We start from the raw sequence: 18,363 nt of genomic DNA, 5'->3' as shown, positions 1-18,363 counted from the left end.
TGCTGTTGCAGGGGCATAGGGGATGGGGGCAAGAAGAAAAGCACGACGAAGTGAGGCTGGGGGCAAGATGGTGGTGATTTGGGCTTGGCCTGTGTGGCTCTGTGGTTGAGCACTGACCTATGAATATGGTTTGATTCCAAATCAGGGCACATGCCTAGGTTGTGGGCTCAGTCCCCAGTGTGGGGCATGCAGGAGGCAGGTGATCAATAACTCTCATCATTGATGTCTCTCTCTCTCTCTCTCTTCCCCTTCCTCTCTAAAGATGACGGTGATTTGGGTTAGGAGCCAGGAGCAGAGAAGCTGGAGGGGCTGGGATCAGACCCTGCTTCCTACCCCAAGCCTTGGCTGGGCTCCCACAGGTCTGTCCCTGTGAGGCAGCTGGAAGGAGGGCCCTCTGTGGGGCAATGTTACCTTACAGATGTGGTCCCTGAGGATAGGCTGGTACTGCGAGCCCCGGAGCTGCCTCTGGAACCAGGACTGGGGCTCCCCATTGTACGAGATCTCCAGCGCTGAAGCCCCATTCCGGATCTCAGGAAGGTCAGACATTGTGTCCCGCACGGTGATGGTTCGGAACGGACATGAGCTCAGCCTGCAATAGAGCGGGACACATACTGCCACTGTCCATTGAATCACAGTTGCCATCTCCTGACTGCTGGCACTGCCCTCTCTAGCAAGGACAACCCGGCTCAGAGGTCAAAGGGCTGCCTGAGGTCACACAAACAGCTTCTTCTTAGACTGTCTGGGAAGGAGACAGGCTACACTGGGGTTCTGCTAATGACTACAGCCAGGCATCTAGCCACTGCTCTGCATGTGGTGCTTACTTGGCCAGAACCTGAGACTGGAAGTGGCAGAGTGCCGATGCCAAACTTTTCTGGGTAATGCCCACAAACACTGACACAGCAGGGTGAGCGGGGCTCCTACCTAGTTACGTTGCTGACAAACTTCTTGTCGTCCACCACGACGCTCAGCTGGCAGGCCCGGGGTGCGAACACGTGCAGCGGCTCTGGGAATAGGGGGAGCTTCTCCCCAGGGGCCGCAGCCAGGATAATGGCTCGCCTCCGTGTCTGGGCCACGCCGTACTGACCAGCCTGTGCACAGGAGAGCCACACACACAGGGTCAACTGGCACCTCCAACTGGCTGAACCAAGGTCTGGGGTCAGTGACACCCCACTTCCTGGAGTGGCTGGCTGCTGCACAGCTCACCCGGAAAACCCCCAATTAATCCAGCAAGTTTACTCCCGACAAGTGAGACCAGCCCTGCTCGGTAATTGTTGGTTAGAGCGTCATCCCGATACACCAAGGTTGTGGGTTCGATCCCCGTTAGGGCACATAAGAGAATCAACCAACGAATGCATAAATAAGTGGAATAACAGACCAATGTTTCTCTCTCCCTAAAATCAATTTTGGAAAAAAAAAAAAAAAGTGAGACTAGATGAGAGAACCCGAGTCCATGTGGTGACCATTGGAGAAGATGGAAGTGAACCCGCTGGGGACCCTCCAGCTCCTTACAGAGCACCGTAAGGAGCCCCATGGTGTCAGCACTTGTGGAGAAGAGACTGCAGAGCCCAGCCAGCCATGGATACAGGGACAGAGAACACGGCTGCCAAGCAGGCTTGACCGTGAGCCTGGAGCCCCCCGAGGCTGAACCAGGGAGAGCTGTGCGGCCCTGGCACTCCCTCACTCATGGCTTCCCAGCCAACCTTCTCTCCCTTCTCAATAGCCATCTCTGTTAGTTAAGCCAACAATGACTGAATGGATATAGTGGCTGCTTTCAGATAAGGCCTACTCTTTGTGGGTCATCCCAAATCTTTACCCCTGCCACTGGTAGCCACCGGGAGTGCGACCTTTTACTCTCTCTAGGTGTTTGTATGCACATGTGCTCACCCAAAGGAAACACTTGTTTTTACCCTGTAACAGCTTGGTCTATGTGTGGTTCTGCCAACCTGGTCTCACCCAGCCTTCTGTGGAGATCTAGCTGCTGCCCGAGTATCAGACTCGTCCACCACGTGCCTATTCGGGAAAAGGGCTGGAAACAAAGCAGCCAAGAGCTCCCTTGCATGCAGGCCCTGCTCAGTTACACAGGAGGATGCAGCTCTACCAAGACCCGAAGGGGTGGGCCTGCTGGGACACTGGCTCTGAGCTTTCAGACCTGAATGCTGCGGGCTCACAGGGGTGGGTGCGGCCTCACAGCCATCGCCCTGTCCTTGCCAGCCAGCAGGCTGCCCTCCCAGGCCTGACCCTTTGAGGCTATTTTCAGTTGGAGACAGTTTGCTGCAGTCCAGGGACTGCTGACCCTCCTCCCGCCCACATTCACCCTCCCATCTCTGCCCCGTTCCCTGAGAGCCCACCTGCAACACGCCGAAGGTGCACTGATAGCCCATGCGGACCAGGCAGCGGAGGGTGAGCTTTAGGACCATGGAGCGCTTGAAGGACACGAAGTTCCTGACGTTCTCCAGGAGGAAGTACCGCGGCCGGTAGTAGTCACAGTAGCTGTAGAAGGCAGGCGACACCACCAGAGTCACCATGTGGATCGAGATAAAAAAGGACCCGCTCTACCAAAAGCCATTCCCAAAAGGTCAATGTTTGGCCGTCAAGAAACGGGACCCCCAACTCTTAAGGTCTCTGACCAGCGGAATGCTTCACCTCGGCACATGGCCTTGAGCCGCTGCAAAGGCTACAGCAGTTACTGGTCAGCGGGCACATCAGCGTCCAGCCCCAGGGTTGGCTGTCTAGTTACCTGTGTGCAACACTGAACAGAATCTGCTCCGTTTACCTGAGGAAAGAGACCACCAGAGAGTTCTTGAACTTGGAGTAAGTACGAGAGTTGAAGCGGTTCATGCCACTGAAGCCTTGGCAGGGTGGCCCGCCGCACAGCATCTCCACGTCTCCCTTCTGAGGCAGCTTCTGGCCAAGGGAGTTGGTCACCTCTCCAGCCATGACCAGCTTCAGCAGGACATTGCAGTCCTCCGTGAACACTGTGGACCCGGGGTTGTTCAGCCGGAACGCCTGGGCCGCAGGGTCCCACATTTCAATGGCCCACAGTGTTTGTGAGATGCCTGGCAGATAAAGGGACAAAGATGGGCTCTGACCTCCCTGGAATGAGACTCTTGAGTCAGAAAGGTGACCAGAGCCAGAAAGCTCTTCCAGGCAGAATGTGCCCAGTCTGGTTGTACTAGCTACACAGAGAAAGACCTCGTGGCCTTTACCTGCTTGGTGGAATCCTTCCGATAACCCCCCACAGCCAGAAAACACATCCAGGGTCCGCAGTTTTGGCAGCTGAATGTCCATCTTGGGTTCCTTTGGCTCACTTGTCTGAGATTTTGGCCTGCCTTTCCCTGGAGGAGATAGACCACAAATACCTTATTGTTTCAGAGACGGCCTGAGTTGTTAACACAGAATGAGGTAACACCAGAGGCTGTTTTATACTGACCATAAATATCCCGAGTTATAAGAGATGGACTTGAAAAGAACCCTATGGAGTAACAACATACCTTTTCCCTTCCCTTTCCCTTTGTTTCCGGGGCTACGGGCATGGTTGGGAGGATCTTCAAAGCTTTTGTTCTTGGCATTATAGGCCTGGGAAGGGAAGAATCACAATAGTCTGGCAGAGAAACACATTGGTCACCTCTCTAACAAGTTAGTTTGATAAAGAGCTACTTAATTTCTCCCTGAATGTGGCCATAAACTATTAGCCACTAATAAGAGTACTTTGATTTTACTACATGAAGATAAATTGTATTAATACAAATATTCTGTGGTTGACTTTGAGATTCCTGCTTTTATAAGTGCCTGGACTACTCATTCTAAAAATAAGCAAGTGTTATACCAAGAGACTAGTCTAATGAGGCTATCTACACTGGAACCTGGGAAAACAGACACGTGTCATTTTAAGTGTGCCAACACAGGAAGGCCATGCTCAGACAATTTAAAAGTGATCAGCTTGGTTAACAAACTCCTGGCTCTTCTCTCAATAACAAGGGCCAGCTGCACGGCGTGTGGTCCTGGCCTGGACACAGACACAGCTGGAGGGACTGAGGGGCAGGGCTGTGTCTCCCGGGGAAAGGGCCCCTTTCCCTAACTCACATTAAGGCACTGGCCAGGCTGGAAGAGGCCTTCAAATAAATTTTAGTTGCTTAGGACACTCAGATACTATAATTATCATTGTACTTTTTGTATTTCCTTAAATTGATTTTTAGAGAGAAGGAGAGAAAGAGAAAAATCAATGAGAGTGAAACATTGATCGGCTGCTCCTGCACAACCCCCAACAGGGATTGAGTCTGAAACCAGGGCATGGGGCATGTGTCCTGATTGGGAATAGAACCAGAGATCTTTGGGTGCATGGAACAACACCCAACCAACTGAACCACACCAGCCAGGGTTCATTGTACATTTTCAAAAGCCAAATGTAGGCCGAAACCGGTTTGGCTCAGTGGATAGAGCATCGGCCTGCGGACTGAAAGGTCCCAGGTTCGATTCTGGTCAAGGGCATGTACCTTGGTTGCGGGCATATCCCCAGTAGGAGATGTGCAGGAGGCAGCTGATCGATGTTTCTCTCTCATTGATGTTTCTAACTCTCTATCTCTCTCCCTTACTTTCTGTAAAAAATCAATAAAATATATTTTTAAAAAAAAAGCCAAATGTAGAAGCATTTGAGATCTCTGCTTCCCAGCAATTGCTGTCAATTTGGCTCAAATAAAGGCTTATTAAAAAAAAAAAAAATGAAAACCAAAAAGCCAAAAGTTAAGTTTCAGACTTGAATGTATAATTAAACTGCTTTCTCAGGGGCAGTGAATTTGACCCAAAACCTCTCCCTCCCGTAAGCCCAGAGCATTACCTCAAGGAAGTAGAAGCGGTCGGGGCCGCCAGTTGAGAAGTCCTGCAAGCACCCCGGCAGGTCCTCCCCGTACTCCACAGTGCAGCGGCCCTGCACATCACTGAAGTCCACCACGGCCTCCTCATCGCTCCAGTAAAGCAGGTTGATGTCTGTATGGTAACTTGCTGGAGTGGATTTGTGGGTGTTCTCCGGCCTGCGAGCAGAAGAGTCTTTGTTAAGCAATTCTTTAAATCAAAAACATTTTTTTATTGATTTCATAGAGAGGAAGGGAAAGGGAGAGAAACATTGTTGAGAGAGAAACATCGATCAGCTGCCTCCTGCACACTCCCTACTGGGGATCAAGCCCACAACCTGGGCATGTGTGCTGACCGGGAATCAACTGGCGACCTCCTGTGAGCCACACTAGCTGGGCATCAATTCTCTATTGCTGTGAACTAATAATGAGTTGAATGGTACCACATTCCTGGGGATGCTACAAGAATCCATGGGTAAAGACCATGACCCCCAATCAGGTCAGCTTGATAACTATCCTTAGTTGGCACCAGACACTATAAACAGTGGAATTCTTTGCAACAAACATGCCTTCCGTGGGCATTTCACAGGACTGGACAGCTTGGTGCTGTGGAGAAGCTAACCATTATGAAGAACTCAACATTAAACCTTAAGGGAGTTCGGTAGGTTGAGTCATTTGCTTGTTCTTCGTTTCTCCACTGCAACCCAGACAGAATGGCCCTGTGTCAAGACGATAGCTGCACCCTGGCCAGCTCAGTTGGTTGGGTATCATCCTGTGCAACAAGTTTTCCGGTTTGGTTCCCAGTCAGGGCACCTGGATTATGGGCTCAATCCCTGGCAGGGGGTGTGAGGTTCTGCTCTCACATTGATGTTTCTCTCTCTAAAAATAAATTAAAAAACAAAAAACCCCCCAAAAAAACCAGGCTGCAGCTGCCTGCCTCCTATTAAGAAGCATGTCTAGAGCTCCTTTTCCTCACCTATACACCCAGACTTCTCCTTTTTTTCCTATTACAAGTGATTATTACAAGGACTTCAGAAAGTCTTTGATATACATTAGTCAAGAAGTGAAGCAACGTTATAACTATCTGTATGGCTTAGTTTCAGGTTAACTCCTAATTACTACAAATTACTAGGGTCCCAGAAAAAGACTCGGTGCAGCCAAGACCTTGGAAAAGCATAGAGCTGGGAGGGACAGGAGAGAGGGTGGAACGGTCATAAACAGGACCCTAGGTTCTCTGGGGCTGCCTCAGGCCGAGCCCGGGACATTCTCCCTCTGCCTTTGTCACATTCTGAATTGAGGCTTAAGGATTTCTTTGAAGATAGAACTCAGCAGCTTTAAAATAAGGTCTAAAAGCAAGGGTATGAAATATAATTTGAGTCGCTGTCAGCACTCATCAGATCATCAGAAACACTTGAGAAACAGCTACCTTTACCTATAACTTTTTTTTATATCACCCAAGGATATTTTTTCCATTGAGTTTTAGAGAGTGGAGGGGAGGGGGAGAGACAGAGAGAGAAACATTGATGCAAGAGACACACTGATTGGTTGCCTTTCACAAGCACCCCAATTGGGGCCAGGGATCGAGCCTGAAACCGAGGTATTTGCTGGTTGCCTTTCACAAGCACCCCAATTGGGGCCAGGGATCTCGAGCCTGCAACCGAGGTATTTGCTGGTGCCCTTGACTGAAATTGAACCAGGGACCCTTTAGTCCGAGGGCCAGCACTCTGTAACCGAGACAAACCGGCTAGAACTCTACCTAACTCTTCAAACATCACTGTGTGCTATGTTATAAGCCATTTCAGGCAGAACTTTCTGGAAGTCTGCTGCCTTCTGGAAGTTGAGGACACCACCGACCTGTAGAACTTGTTCAGTCTGATCTTGATGTCTGTCTCATTGGGCTTGCCATTGTTCTTCTTGACACAGAAGATCTCTCTGATGCGGCCAATTCGGTATGGCTCAGGGGCGTCCAGGTTGCTGCCTTTGATGTAGTCCGAGTATTTCCGGTAGTGTTCTGGATACAGGTCTTCATTCACAGGCTCCTTCCGTGGGCGTTTCATAGGACTGGACAGCTTAATGCTGCAGAGTAGCAAATATTACACATAACTGAACATTAAACCTTAAAAAGTGAGTAGTTCAGCATGACTGACCAGCGACAATGGCTCAGACAACAGCTGGTACAAGAAGTGCAGGGTGGGGATATTCCAAAGCAACTCGGTAGTGGCCCAGGGAGCCTGGCCCGGAACTGGCAAAGGGGGCACTCACTTGAACGTGAAGGCCTCAGGGAGAAGGTACACGCCATCACCCACTCGGTACTGGATGCCATCCTTGGAGGCTGAGCTGTAGAAAACCCGGTCCTCCAGGTCCTCGAGCAGCTCCAGGGCCCTGGGAATTTCCTTTTGCTTCATCTCAACCAGATGGGCACAGCTGGCGCAGAATCTGAAGGAGCCGAGGACAAAAGGAAAAGGCCCTGAGACGGCAGGTAATGACTGCAGCAGAGCTGCTGGCTTAACCCAGAGATGCTGGTGACCAAGAGAAAACACCTGCAGATTTCTGAAGGAACTGGCTCTCCTGTACTTTATGCTCATTCTGTGAAAGCACTTATTTGGGACCAAAGTCCAGGGATATATACAACACAAGGAAACATCAAGCCTGTCCCACTTTTGAGTATTTGCTCTAAGAACCCTAAGACATTAACAAACAGAATTTGGAATATGATAAAAATAAACCAGAAGCGAGAATACAGAGTGGTTCAGTTAGGAACTCAAAATATCAGAGCAGGCTCACACTATCTATACTAATAGCAGCATAATATGCTAATTAGACAGGATGTCCTTCTGGACGAAGCCATGGTGGGCGGGCGGGGGCTGAGGCAACCATCACGGCAGTGGGGCCGAGCCCTTTGCACGAATTTCGTGCATCGGGCCTCTAGTTAGCTCGATAAAAGCTGAAGAGGTATTTGGTGAAGTTCAATATTTCTGCTTAAAGGAGAGTTGGAGACTGCCTTTAAAATGGAGATCAGGCCCAGGCCAGTTTTTCTCAGTGGTTAGAGCGTTGGACCTTAGACTGAAGGGCCATGATTGGATTCCTGGTCAAGGGCACGTACCTCAGTTGCAGGTTCCCCAGCCTCAGTGGGGGCATGTGCGGGAGGTAACCAATTGATATGTCTCTCCAAGTCGATGTTTCTCTCTCTCCCCCTCCTCCCTCCCTTACACTCTCTAGAAATCAATGGAAAAAATATCCTTGGGTGAGGACTTAAAAGGCAGACTCCCTAAGAGCAGTCACCCACCAGTTAAAATAAAATGAAGTCAAAGATCTCACTTAGAAGATACCTAAGAAACAAAAGAAAACACATGAAATCTGTGGTATAAACACTGAAGAACATGCAAAAAGGCGGGTAATGAAAAGATAAATCCTACTCCAGGACAAGAGAGCTTCTTATGACGGTAACTCCATGCCCAGGCCAGCTATACACCTAAAGCCACTGCAACAAAGCCCAGCTGGGCCCTGACAGGTGGCTCAGCTGGTTGGAGCATCATCCCCTACACCAAAACGGTTGCAGGTTCCCGGTCAGGGCACATACCTAAGTTGTGGGTTCCACCCCTCAGTAGAGCACCTATAGGAGGTAACCAATCCATGTTTCTCTCCCTCCCTTCTTCTCTACAAATAAAAAAAAATTGACTTTAAAAAAGTCCTCAGGTGAGGATTAAAAAAAAAAGTTTTCAAAGCCAGGCTGGTCTTGGATTAATGAGGAAAACAATCAGATAGTGTCCAGGAAGCAAACCCAGCAGATGGAAGCACGTGAACAGCTACAGGGATTCACACAGAAGCGTGGTGTCCTCCCCGAGAAGGTGATTAGCACTCACTTGTACTTGTTGTCCTCAGTCGGTTCAGTTTTTGGAGGGGACTCAAATCTTGCGTAGTCTTGATCATACCACAGCTGGTAGAAATAGGTCTTCCCGTTGTCCTCTTCCATCAGGGTCTCGGGATCCATGCCTCCCTTTGGGACAAGGATGCTGTGTCAGGCATGACCCCACAGTGAGGGAGGGCACATGAGGGACGCCAGGTACTCACCTCCATGGCCCAGTTTTCCGACGGAGCTTTATAGACGACGGTCACCTTGCTGTGAATGTATGACAGCTGCATGTCCTCACACTCGTCTACCAGGAACAGCTCCAGGGGGTCCGATGTGGCCCCCAGGACCGTGTCTGTGCCGGCACAGAACCAGTGGGCATGAAACATCGGCCCTTGGCTGCTGTCCTCCCACAACGCCGTGACCCTGGTGTCAGAAGAGCAGAAGGGAAGGAAGTTCTAACTTCACCGGCAGATCTGCTTCGAGTTTACTTGGGAACTTTTTTTTTTTTTAGTTTCAGTCTCGAGCAAAGACCTGCTGTTGCTATTCTTGCAAATAGGCATCTCCTACATGTTCAAGAGAAAGTGTGTGCTGAGGCCAAGCAAAGGGAAATATACAAACCTTGCTAAGTACAGTGGTTTTGAAGAGTCATCTGGAATAACAGAGACACAGTCCCCCACTTTCAGGGTTTCTGAGTCAATGCACACCTTCTTATAGTAAGTCTTCTTGCCATCAGTCTGAAAACAAAGAGCTTATATCAGGTGGAGATGGGTTTGAAGGTCCATGATAGGCATGGTGTTCTTGTTAATATAAAGGCATAACCCATAATGATTTCATTAAGAAGGCATGGCTACTGCCCTGGCTCCTAGAGAACACCCCCCTCCCTAGGCTGGAAGCACGCCTACTGTTTGTCTACTATCAGCTCCGCCCTGGCCAGTAAGCAGCAAATCAGAGCCCAACATTCCAGGTTAACAGCACCAGTCCCAACTATTCACTGTGGTCTTAAAGGCACATCCCATCCCTGGTTCCTTTTCACCTCATTCCTCTTCTCCCACAAGGAGAACTGATCCCACCTCAGGGCCTCTGCCCTGGTTCCTCTCCCACCTTCTGGGACTCAGCTCAGCTGTCACCTCCTTAGGAAAGCCTCACGGCCCCAGGCCCCTTCCACCTCTCTACCAGCCCAGGGGACATGTGTCTGTCCTCCTGCCCTGGAGCACCAACACCACAGGGCAGGGGCGGAGTCACATCCAGGCCTGAAGCAGCACCCGGCAGAGGGAGGCCTCTCGCTTGATGAATGAACCGACTGTATCTTTTGCTTATGAACATCGAGAAAGCAGTGCTAGGACAGTGATGGCGAACCTATGACACGCGTGTCAGAGGTGACACGTGAACTCATTTTTTTGGTTGATTTTTCTTTGTTAAATGGCATTTAAATATATAAAATAAGTATCAAAAATATAAGTCTTTGTTTTACTATGGTTGCAAATATCAAAAAATTTCTATATGTGACACGGCACCAGAGTTAAGTTAGGGTTTTTCAAAATGCTGACACGCTGAGCTCAAAAGGTTCGCCATCACTGGCTTAGGACGTTTGCGTTCTAACTTTGGTAAAGGAACTGAGCCTTAGATGGGGAGATGACCACAGAATGACCAGTAAGGGATCTGCTAGTGCCCAAAAGACACCCACTCCCAGGAAAGAGATGGTGACAACTCTTCAAAACGAGCTTTGAAGGGGAAGCAGCCTGACACCCTTAAACTGTGTCCATTACCCATTTTGGAACTTGAAGGAAACCAAGTCTTTGGGCAGACAAACAAAAACACATTTCTTGTGTGTGGCCACGGGCCTGGACCATGGCCTTGCAGCTGGCCTTGCTCTCTCATGAGGCAAGTGAGCAGGATTCAGGCTGCTTAAGAGGCCTGGCGACGAGACACCAGGAAGCAACGTGCTTCCCAGGAGGGCGGCCGTAAGAAGACGGAGAACCTGCTGCGGGATTACCTTAACAGCCTCTCCAATCCAAGAGATCCGGTCCTTGTTCTGTTTCTTTTTCTTCCCCTGGTGCATTTTTTTGGGCGACGGCATCTCTGGGATATCATCGTCCTCTTCTTCGTCGTCATCTGCCTCCTTCATGGCCATGTTGGGACACCTACAAACTCATGTGTATAAGCAAGGCCCTTTTTATAAGTAAAACTGCCTGGGGCTGTTTGGGTCTGATAACAGGACAGGCCCGGGGACCATTCGAGATGAAGCACTGCTGCCTGCCCTGCCCATGTCAACACAGTTACCCACACACAGCGCACAGCCCTCAGCTGGCACTGTCCTCTGCTACCAGACATCACCTGCCAAGCCTACCTCCTCTTTAGGCAGGCTTGTTTGCTCCGGCCGCTACCACCGAACTTAACCATATCCTTACAGGCTTTACACGTTCCACAGTCGGGCTGCTGACAAACCTGAAAGATATTTAAAGTCAAATGACCATTAGTAACAACTGGTAACCAGGTTTTGAATGAATTACAATTTTAGAACTTTTATATTTAGCCTCATTTAGAGGTAAGGGAACTGAAGAGTTAAGAACAAGGTACCAGTCATACCCCCCAGAATAGCAGAGGTTAAGCTGGGTATGTTGGTATTGAAACATGTGGGGAAACTGGCTCTGCTCACAGGTTTTAAGTTGGTAGCACCACTTGGAGAGCAGTTTTCTATATCAAAGTTAAGTATAGAACCCACACCTCAGCAATTCTACTTGAAAATAGGGGCAGCTCTAGCTAGTGTGCTCAGTGGTTAGAGCGTCAGCCCGCAGACTGGAGGGTCTTGGGGTTTGATTTGGGTCAGGGGCACATACCTTGGTTGCAGGCTCAACCCTGCTCCCCCTCCTTTGGGATATGTGCAGGAGGCAACCAATCGATGTGTATCTCTCACATCAATGTTTCCTTCTCTCTGTCTTTCCCCCTCCCTTCCATTTTCAAAAAAAATTAAAAATCAATGGGAAAAATATATATATACTCAGGTGAGGATTAACAAAAAATTTTAAAAGAAATAGGGGTAGACACTGAAGTCTCGTTCAAGGATGCTGCTATATCATGATTTCTAATATCAAAAGTTGCACATTATCGAGGGGTAAGTTGGGACTATCATATAATGCACCATGATGAAATAGTCAAAACGAATTAACTAGATCTACCTACATGAACACATAACATGATTACAAAAAATACCAGTTATGTATATTTAAAAAAATTTTTAAGGCTTAGATACATGTGCTAGATGAAAAAAAGTAAAACCAAAACACGAATGGTAAGGATGTGCAAATTCCTGTTAAGGGCTGCCACTAAAAAAAAACCACAAAACAAAACAAAAAAAACCCCTCTGAATCCAGTGGACACTGTGAACACAGGGCGGTTCTAAAGGTAGCTGCTATATTTTTGCATCCAAGTGTGCGTCCAAAATAAGTCAAATAACAGATACCAAAATATATCCGATCTCTGGGTTACAGAAGATTAGGGGGATTCAAATATTTAAAATTCACGGAAAGGGGAGAGAGAGAGAAACATCAGTGATGAGAGAGAACCACTGATCGGCTGCTTCCTGCACGCCCCACACTGGGGATTGAGCCCACAACTCGGGCATGTGCCTTGACCCGGAATTGAACAGTGACCCAAGTTAGTGACAGGGGCATTAACAGCAAAGCATCCGAGCACACCAATTTCAACAGCCGTCTTATCAACCTGTTTGTTCTCCGAGGCATGCAGTTCTCCCCAGATCACCAACTTCCTCCCAGCTTATGTCCTAGGGGTCACATTCGAACAGTGAGCATCTCAGGCCAGAAAGAGAAAGTGAGTTGCTCAGATTACATGGTGAGCCCAGCCCAGGTGAGGTCACCTCGCAGACGCCACACCGCCGGCGTTTGAAGGCATTCTCCTTGTCTTCTCTGTCATCCTTTTCGATTTGCTCTGCGAAGAAAGTGTCGAAGATCTGGTAGACCAGCTTGGTGGTGGTCGCTTTTGTGGGGCCTTTGTCCTTCTCCTTGGTGGAATGACTGATGGCTCGACGTTTTTCATTTCTGGGAGAAAGGTTCCCATCATGTTAGCAGGCTGGGGGAGAGTGCATGGGACACTCTGCCTTCTCTGCAATCAGGTCTTCAATTTTATTCCTGCTGCATCCTTACCTTCTTCCTAGGGTGACCCCAACCAACTTGATCAAGTCTCTCATGCAGGGGGTCAGGAAGATGGGCAGTTCATCACTGTCCCCAGCCGCATCGTAACTCTCTACTTGTTCCACCACAAACTGAGCATGTCGAAGGAGAGAATCCTCAGTGAATCGATTCAGGTTGAGCGTGGAAGGAGGAACCGTGGTCTTTAAGAAATAACATCAGAAGTTTCTTAGGCTTCAGCAAAACTATTCTAATTGAACTAAAAAAGTTTCTGCTAATTCTAGACATGAGTTTCTCAGCAATATCTATATGGCATGTAAAAGGTGCGAGTCCCAGATCACAAATGACCTAACCCGTACCTCAATCTTATTGATCAGGTCCTCATAAGTCGCATCACGGTTGTTCTGCAGGAACTCAACGACTATCTTACTTATGTAGATCTTCTCCTGCATTAAGTTGAACATTGGTGAGTACTCTGGGCTGGGCTCCATTAGAATGTATTCAGCATAGGCTGCAGTGAACAGAAGATGTTGTTAGAAAGCAGTTTGAACCTGATGGCAGCTATGGTGGCTGAAGAGCACAGATGAGTCTATGAAGCTTATGAGGAGTCTAAGTCAGTGGTCGGCAAACTGTAGCTCGCGAGCCACATGCGGCTCTTTGGCCCCTTGAGTGTGGCTCTTCCACAAAATACCACGTGCGGACGCACATGTACAGTGCGACTGAAACTTCGTGGCCCATGCGCAGAAGTCGGTATTTTGTGGAAGAGCCACACTCAAGGGGCCAAAGAGCCGCATGTAGCTCTCGAGCCGCAGTTTGCCGACCACTGGTCTAAGTCATTCCATACCCAAATGTCACAAACATCAAGTGCAATCAGAATTATTAGCGCATTCAGAAGTGGCCTATTTGAGCCGACTAGAGAACTGGCTGAGGAGTTTTCATTTCGCTCATCTCTGGCTTTTGAAATTTTGTCTGGGTTTGAGTTGCAAGAATATGACCTACTCGTATAACTAGAGGGTTGATTCCAAGGCTGGTTGTAATTAATAGGAGAGGCCATCCCAGAACCCCACATGATTACCACATGTTTAGTGGTGTTCACGTGAGCTTGTTGAGACGTCCCAAAGCCCAACCAAGCCCCCGGGAGGACAGAAGCAAAGTCTCCTTTCATAACCCAGGACAGTGCACAGTTAGACACACTTACCGGTGCTAAAGCCAATGAGAGCCTTTTCGCCTCCGTCAAAGCCAGTGATCCACCATTCAGTGATGGGGCCAAGGTTTTTGCCATTAACACCACCTAAGAGATGGAAAAGAGGACAGTTTCTTGAAAGGAAATGGACTCAGAGCTATGACTCATATCAAAATCTCAGCAGGCCCAAGTGGCACTCGAAGTGCCCAGCTGAGCTGACATCCCTTATCAGCTGAGCCAGGCAGTCCTCATCAGAGGCAGAGAGCATTTCCTTATAGCTGTTCAGAGACCGCAAGCCCTAACTTTAAGAGGCAGGAATTCTAGCTGAACAGTGCTTTGTCGGCGCGTTGTTTGTTTTTAAAATATCTGTCCCAAACATAAGCAGGGAAGTTCCACTTACCTTCAGGAGACGGGTCATCATCATATATCGGTTTTGCTGAACCAGAAAAGTAGAGCTTAATATCCTTCTCAATGAGACCAGTGTCAATGGGGCACAGGTGACCATGTTTACAGTACACACTAGACGGGCAACAAAGAGCGTGTTAGCCAGCTGACCAGTGAAGGCAAGCTGCAGCAGAGTCAAGTTCAGACACAAGTGACAGTGACTACCTGCAATTCCTAGACCCTTATCTCTCTGGTTGCCAGATCACTGGATGAGTAGTGTTCTCTGACCCACACAGCTTCTACCTGATCCTCCCACCGGTGCATCAGGAGTACAAGTAGCCCGGCCGGTGTGGCTCAGTGGTGGAGCGTCAACCTATGAACCAGGAAGTCATGATTGGATTCCTGGTCAGGGCACATACCTGGGTTGCTGGCTCGATCCCCAGTTGGGGGGCGGGGGCGGGGAGTGGTGGTGGGTGTATGTGCAGGAGGCAGCCGATCAATGATGATTCTTTCTCATCATTGATGTCTCTATCTCTCTCCAAATATATTTTAATATCGATAAAATTATTAAAAAATAAAAAAAGTACAAGTATCTGCAAAGGCAACACCAAGAGATCAGTGAGACAGTGAATGATGAGAAATCTCAGAGAGCAACTCACTGCACCCGCACTTGGCATGATGCTAACAGAAACATCAGCTCTCAAACACATTCTACTCATAGTTGTGCGACCACTTCTACCTGGCTCCAAAACATTTTCATTGAACAAAATAAAACCTCAGACCCATTAAGCAGTCACTCCCTATTCCCTCTCCACCCCAGCAACCACAGATCTGCTTTCTGTTTCTATGGATTTACCTCTGAAAATATTTCTTATACGGTTAGTTTTGTGTTTAATCAAGTAAAGCATATTGTATAATGTCATAAAAAGTGAGGCACATCAGGGATATGTGAAGGAAGGGCTTCCGCCTCTGTCTAGGGGTAAAGCTCAGGTTTAAGGGCATCCACGGTCCCACCATCCGGAGACACTCCTTGACAGTTGGAAGAATGCTCCTCCTTCAGCAGGGTAAGTCAGGGGTTCTGCTTATGGACCATGCTGGCCTCAAGGATGATCTCCTACATTGGAGATGCCATGCTATCCCTGAGTCACCGGTGGGCCACATGGGACCTGTACAGGTCTCCTGAGACCATCTCCCACCACACTCCCCTAGTGTCAGGGCTTGGAAGCCAGAAATCCTCATCTTGAAATCTCACAAAACCTTTTTAAAAATAGAAATGAACACCGTGAGTTGAGCTCCTCCCGTGCCAGGCATGGGAGACAACATGGTAACAGCCCTGCTCTCGAGACTTGAAGTCCAGTGGGAAATATGGTCACATATCAAGGGAGGGCACATATTGCAAACCCACAGAAAACAAGGATCCACAGCCCAGCCCACTGGGCTGTATCAGTAGACGTGACATCGAAGAAGTTTCAAGTCCTAGGCAGGGGCAGGACCCACTGGTTTACAGGATCGACCTCTCCTGACTTGTTTCCATCCACCACATTCAGCCCAAGTACTAGAGGTAAGCAGAGTCCCTTAATAACTCAGGCAGTCTGGCTCTGACGGCCTGATGCTACAAGGCACATTTCTCCTGGGAAATTTGTCTTTACTGCTACCCTCCGACCGTACAGGAATGAATCTACAGCACGCCATGTCTTGAGGAGGAAGCCAAGGGACTCCAGCAGCCCTGGCTTCAGCTTCTAGTCCTCTTCCAGCCTCTGGCCTGAGGAATGCTACAAGAAGGCACAAGGGCATGGACGCCAGCTACATCAACACAGCATATTTGGTTGTGCCATCAGGCAGAGGTTTGGGCCAGGCCCTGGGGGTCGCCGGTAGATGAACAGCATCCCAAAATGGACCAGAATCCTGACTGTATTGGGAGACGGGCATACAACCAATCCACCACAGGGAGTGTGAGAAGTGCCACAGAAGAAGCACTGGGGTCTTGTCCCAGGGCATAGGAACCCTCAACCTGCTATGGGGCAAGGGTGTCAGAAAGGGCTTCCCAGCATTGATGTCCACCTGAGGCTTACGATAGGTATTACTGAGGTGACCCATTGCCCCTACGATACTTCTTCAGGAAGAGAAACAGCATGTGCCCAGGCCTGAAAGAGACATGGGCTGGCACTGTAGCCAAGTCACCACGAAGAAACAAAGTGAAGCCTGTTTTGCACAAAGCAAAGCAACTGCACTTTCAGCAAGAGGGAGCTGACTAAATTGAAAGGTGCTGAAAAGCATGGGGACTCTGTTCACTCAAGGGTTTGTTTGAGCCTCGCCAAAGACAGAGTCCACACACCATGGATCATCAGAGAAAATCCTGGAGTCAATGCCACGGCCTGCAAAGCCCTGTATGATCTTGCCCTCTCCCCAGCCCCCTGCCTACATCCCCTACCTCTCACTCCACACCCTGGCCCGCCCTAGCCCCACCAGCCTCATCACTTGAGTCTTCCATTGCCAACACATGCCCACCTCTGAGCCTTTGTACCTGCTGTTCCCTCCCCCTGAGATGTCTTTCCCTAGTAATCCCGTTGGCCTGTTCTCTTATGCCACTGAGTCTTTGCTGAAGTCATTCCCCCACCATTTTTTTTTTTTTAGAGAGAAGGGAGAGAGAAACATTGACCAGTTGCCTCCTGAACGCACTCCGACTGAGGATCAAACTGGCAGCCTGGGTATGTGCCCCGACTGGGAATCAAACCCACGACCTTTTGGTACACAGGATGCTCCATCAATTGAGCCACACTGGCCAGGGCTCCCTACCATTCTAAACACAACTTCTTTCTCCTATCCACTTTGTGCTTTCCATGCTTTTTACTTGTTGTTGTCGTAACTACCTGACAGGCATAACTTTTGTTCTGCCTCTATGAAAGCAGGGACCTCAAGTGCTATATTCATAACACCTAGTGCAGTACCTAGCACAAAGCTGGCCCTCATTTGAATGAATGACCTCCAGAATATACACAAACGGAAGACTTAACATGTATAGTTTTAATACCCTCCCCCCCAAAAAACCCCAACCCCCAGCAAATATCTACTATACTTCCACCAGGGCTTTGTGGCTTTTATCCATCTAGTGTTAGCAGCATAAGAAATGTTGCAGGTAAGGTGCTAGAGATATTAAGAACTTGGACATCTTTAGGGAAGTGCCCTGTCACAATGAAGAGTATCAGTACCTGAAGCATGTCAGTCTGTTTTGAGGAAAATATTCATAACTCTCAAAGCCAGATTCATTGGCATCGAAGATGGACAGTCTTTCATTTGTCAACATCGGTACCTCGTCCACCTGAGAGACATTGGACCATTAAGCAGAGGGATAAGAGACAGGAAAAGAAAAAGCTGAAGACAGAGCTGGAACTTACTGCATTCGGGAGATGATGTTCGTACTTTAGTTCAGGGTCATCCAGATACTGTCCACACTGAAGGCACTTTTGAAGCTGGTTCTGTGGGGACATGACACAGATGGTGCTCAGAGAGCCAGCTCTAGGCAACCCCATTAGTGCTGTACTACCCATTTTATCCCCAGATGCATGTTTACCTTGGGAGACAGTGCTGTTTTGGCTTGAGCTAGTTTTTTCTCATCACTGGGGGAAAACAAAACAAAACACAAGATACGTTCTGAAATGACTGAAAAAAGAAACTATCAGACTCCACCGTCAAACTCATACCTAAACCACCTGCCACAGGTGATTACCAGGCTGCCTAAGGGGCAAGGTGCTAGGTCACAAGTGTCTCTTTATCACACGAAGGGGACCTGCCTCACTGGGAAGAATTGGAACATCTTGGTCCTGTGCTCACAGACCCAACCTATCAGACTTACAGCTAAGGCAAGTCTGGCAAGTCACTGAAAACCTCTTTTCCTTTCTAGAACAATTATTTTAATGTTATTACCTGCTATGTATAAAGACAAAAATAAGT

The 18,363-nt window shown here is 48.7% G+C and overlaps 1 protein-coding gene across 6 annotated transcripts in view; it reads right to left on the bottom strand.

The window, feature by feature from the left end:
• DNMT1 (DNA (cytosine-5-)-methyltransferase 1) overlaps positions 1-18,363 on the bottom strand; it is a 40,674-nt gene that overhangs the window by 3,967 nt on the left and 18,344 nt on the right. For all 6 annotated transcript variants that reach the window (XM_005859184.2, XM_014533962.1, XM_005859185.2 and 3 more), the window contains 22 exons: positions 17,984-18,029; positions 17,808-17,888; positions 17,622-17,731; positions 14,429-14,547; positions 14,044-14,136; positions 13,205-13,356; positions 12,861-13,048; positions 12,575-12,755; positions 11,048-11,145; positions 10,694-10,841; positions 9,319-9,434; positions 8,919-9,123; positions 8,711-8,844; positions 7,110-7,283; positions 6,702-6,923; positions 4,835-5,027; positions 3,492-3,576; positions 3,207-3,335; positions 2,774-3,056; positions 2,349-2,490; positions 922-1,088; positions 412-589 (listed from right to left, as the gene is read on the bottom strand). In XM_005859184.2, coding sequence (XP_005859246.1) covers positions 412-589; positions 922-1,088; positions 2,349-2,490; positions 2,774-3,056; positions 3,207-3,335; positions 3,492-3,576; positions 4,835-5,027; positions 6,702-6,923; positions 7,110-7,283; positions 8,711-8,844; positions 8,919-9,123; positions 9,319-9,434; positions 10,694-10,841; positions 11,048-11,145; positions 12,575-12,755; positions 12,861-13,048; positions 13,205-13,356; positions 14,044-14,136; positions 14,429-14,547; positions 17,622-17,731; positions 17,808-17,888; positions 17,984-18,029 — 3,244 coding nt within the window. The remainder of the gene's footprint in view (positions 1-411; positions 590-921; positions 1,089-2,348; positions 2,491-2,773; positions 3,057-3,206; positions 3,336-3,491; positions 3,577-4,834; positions 5,028-6,701; positions 6,924-7,109; positions 7,284-8,710; positions 8,845-8,918; positions 9,124-9,318; positions 9,435-10,693; positions 10,842-11,047; positions 11,146-12,574; positions 12,756-12,860; positions 13,049-13,204; positions 13,357-14,043; positions 14,137-14,428; positions 14,548-17,621; positions 17,732-17,807; positions 17,889-17,983; positions 18,030-18,363) is intronic.

Source organism: Myotis brandtii, unplaced genomic scaffold (genome assembly GCF_000412655.1).
Source record: "Myotis brandtii unplaced genomic scaffold, ASM41265v1 scaffold1234, whole genome shotgun sequence".
Classification (NCBI taxonomy): Eukaryota; Metazoa; Chordata; class Mammalia; order Chiroptera; family Vespertilionidae; genus Myotis; species Myotis brandtii.
This window is presented reverse-complemented; position numbering and strand designations above follow the sequence as displayed.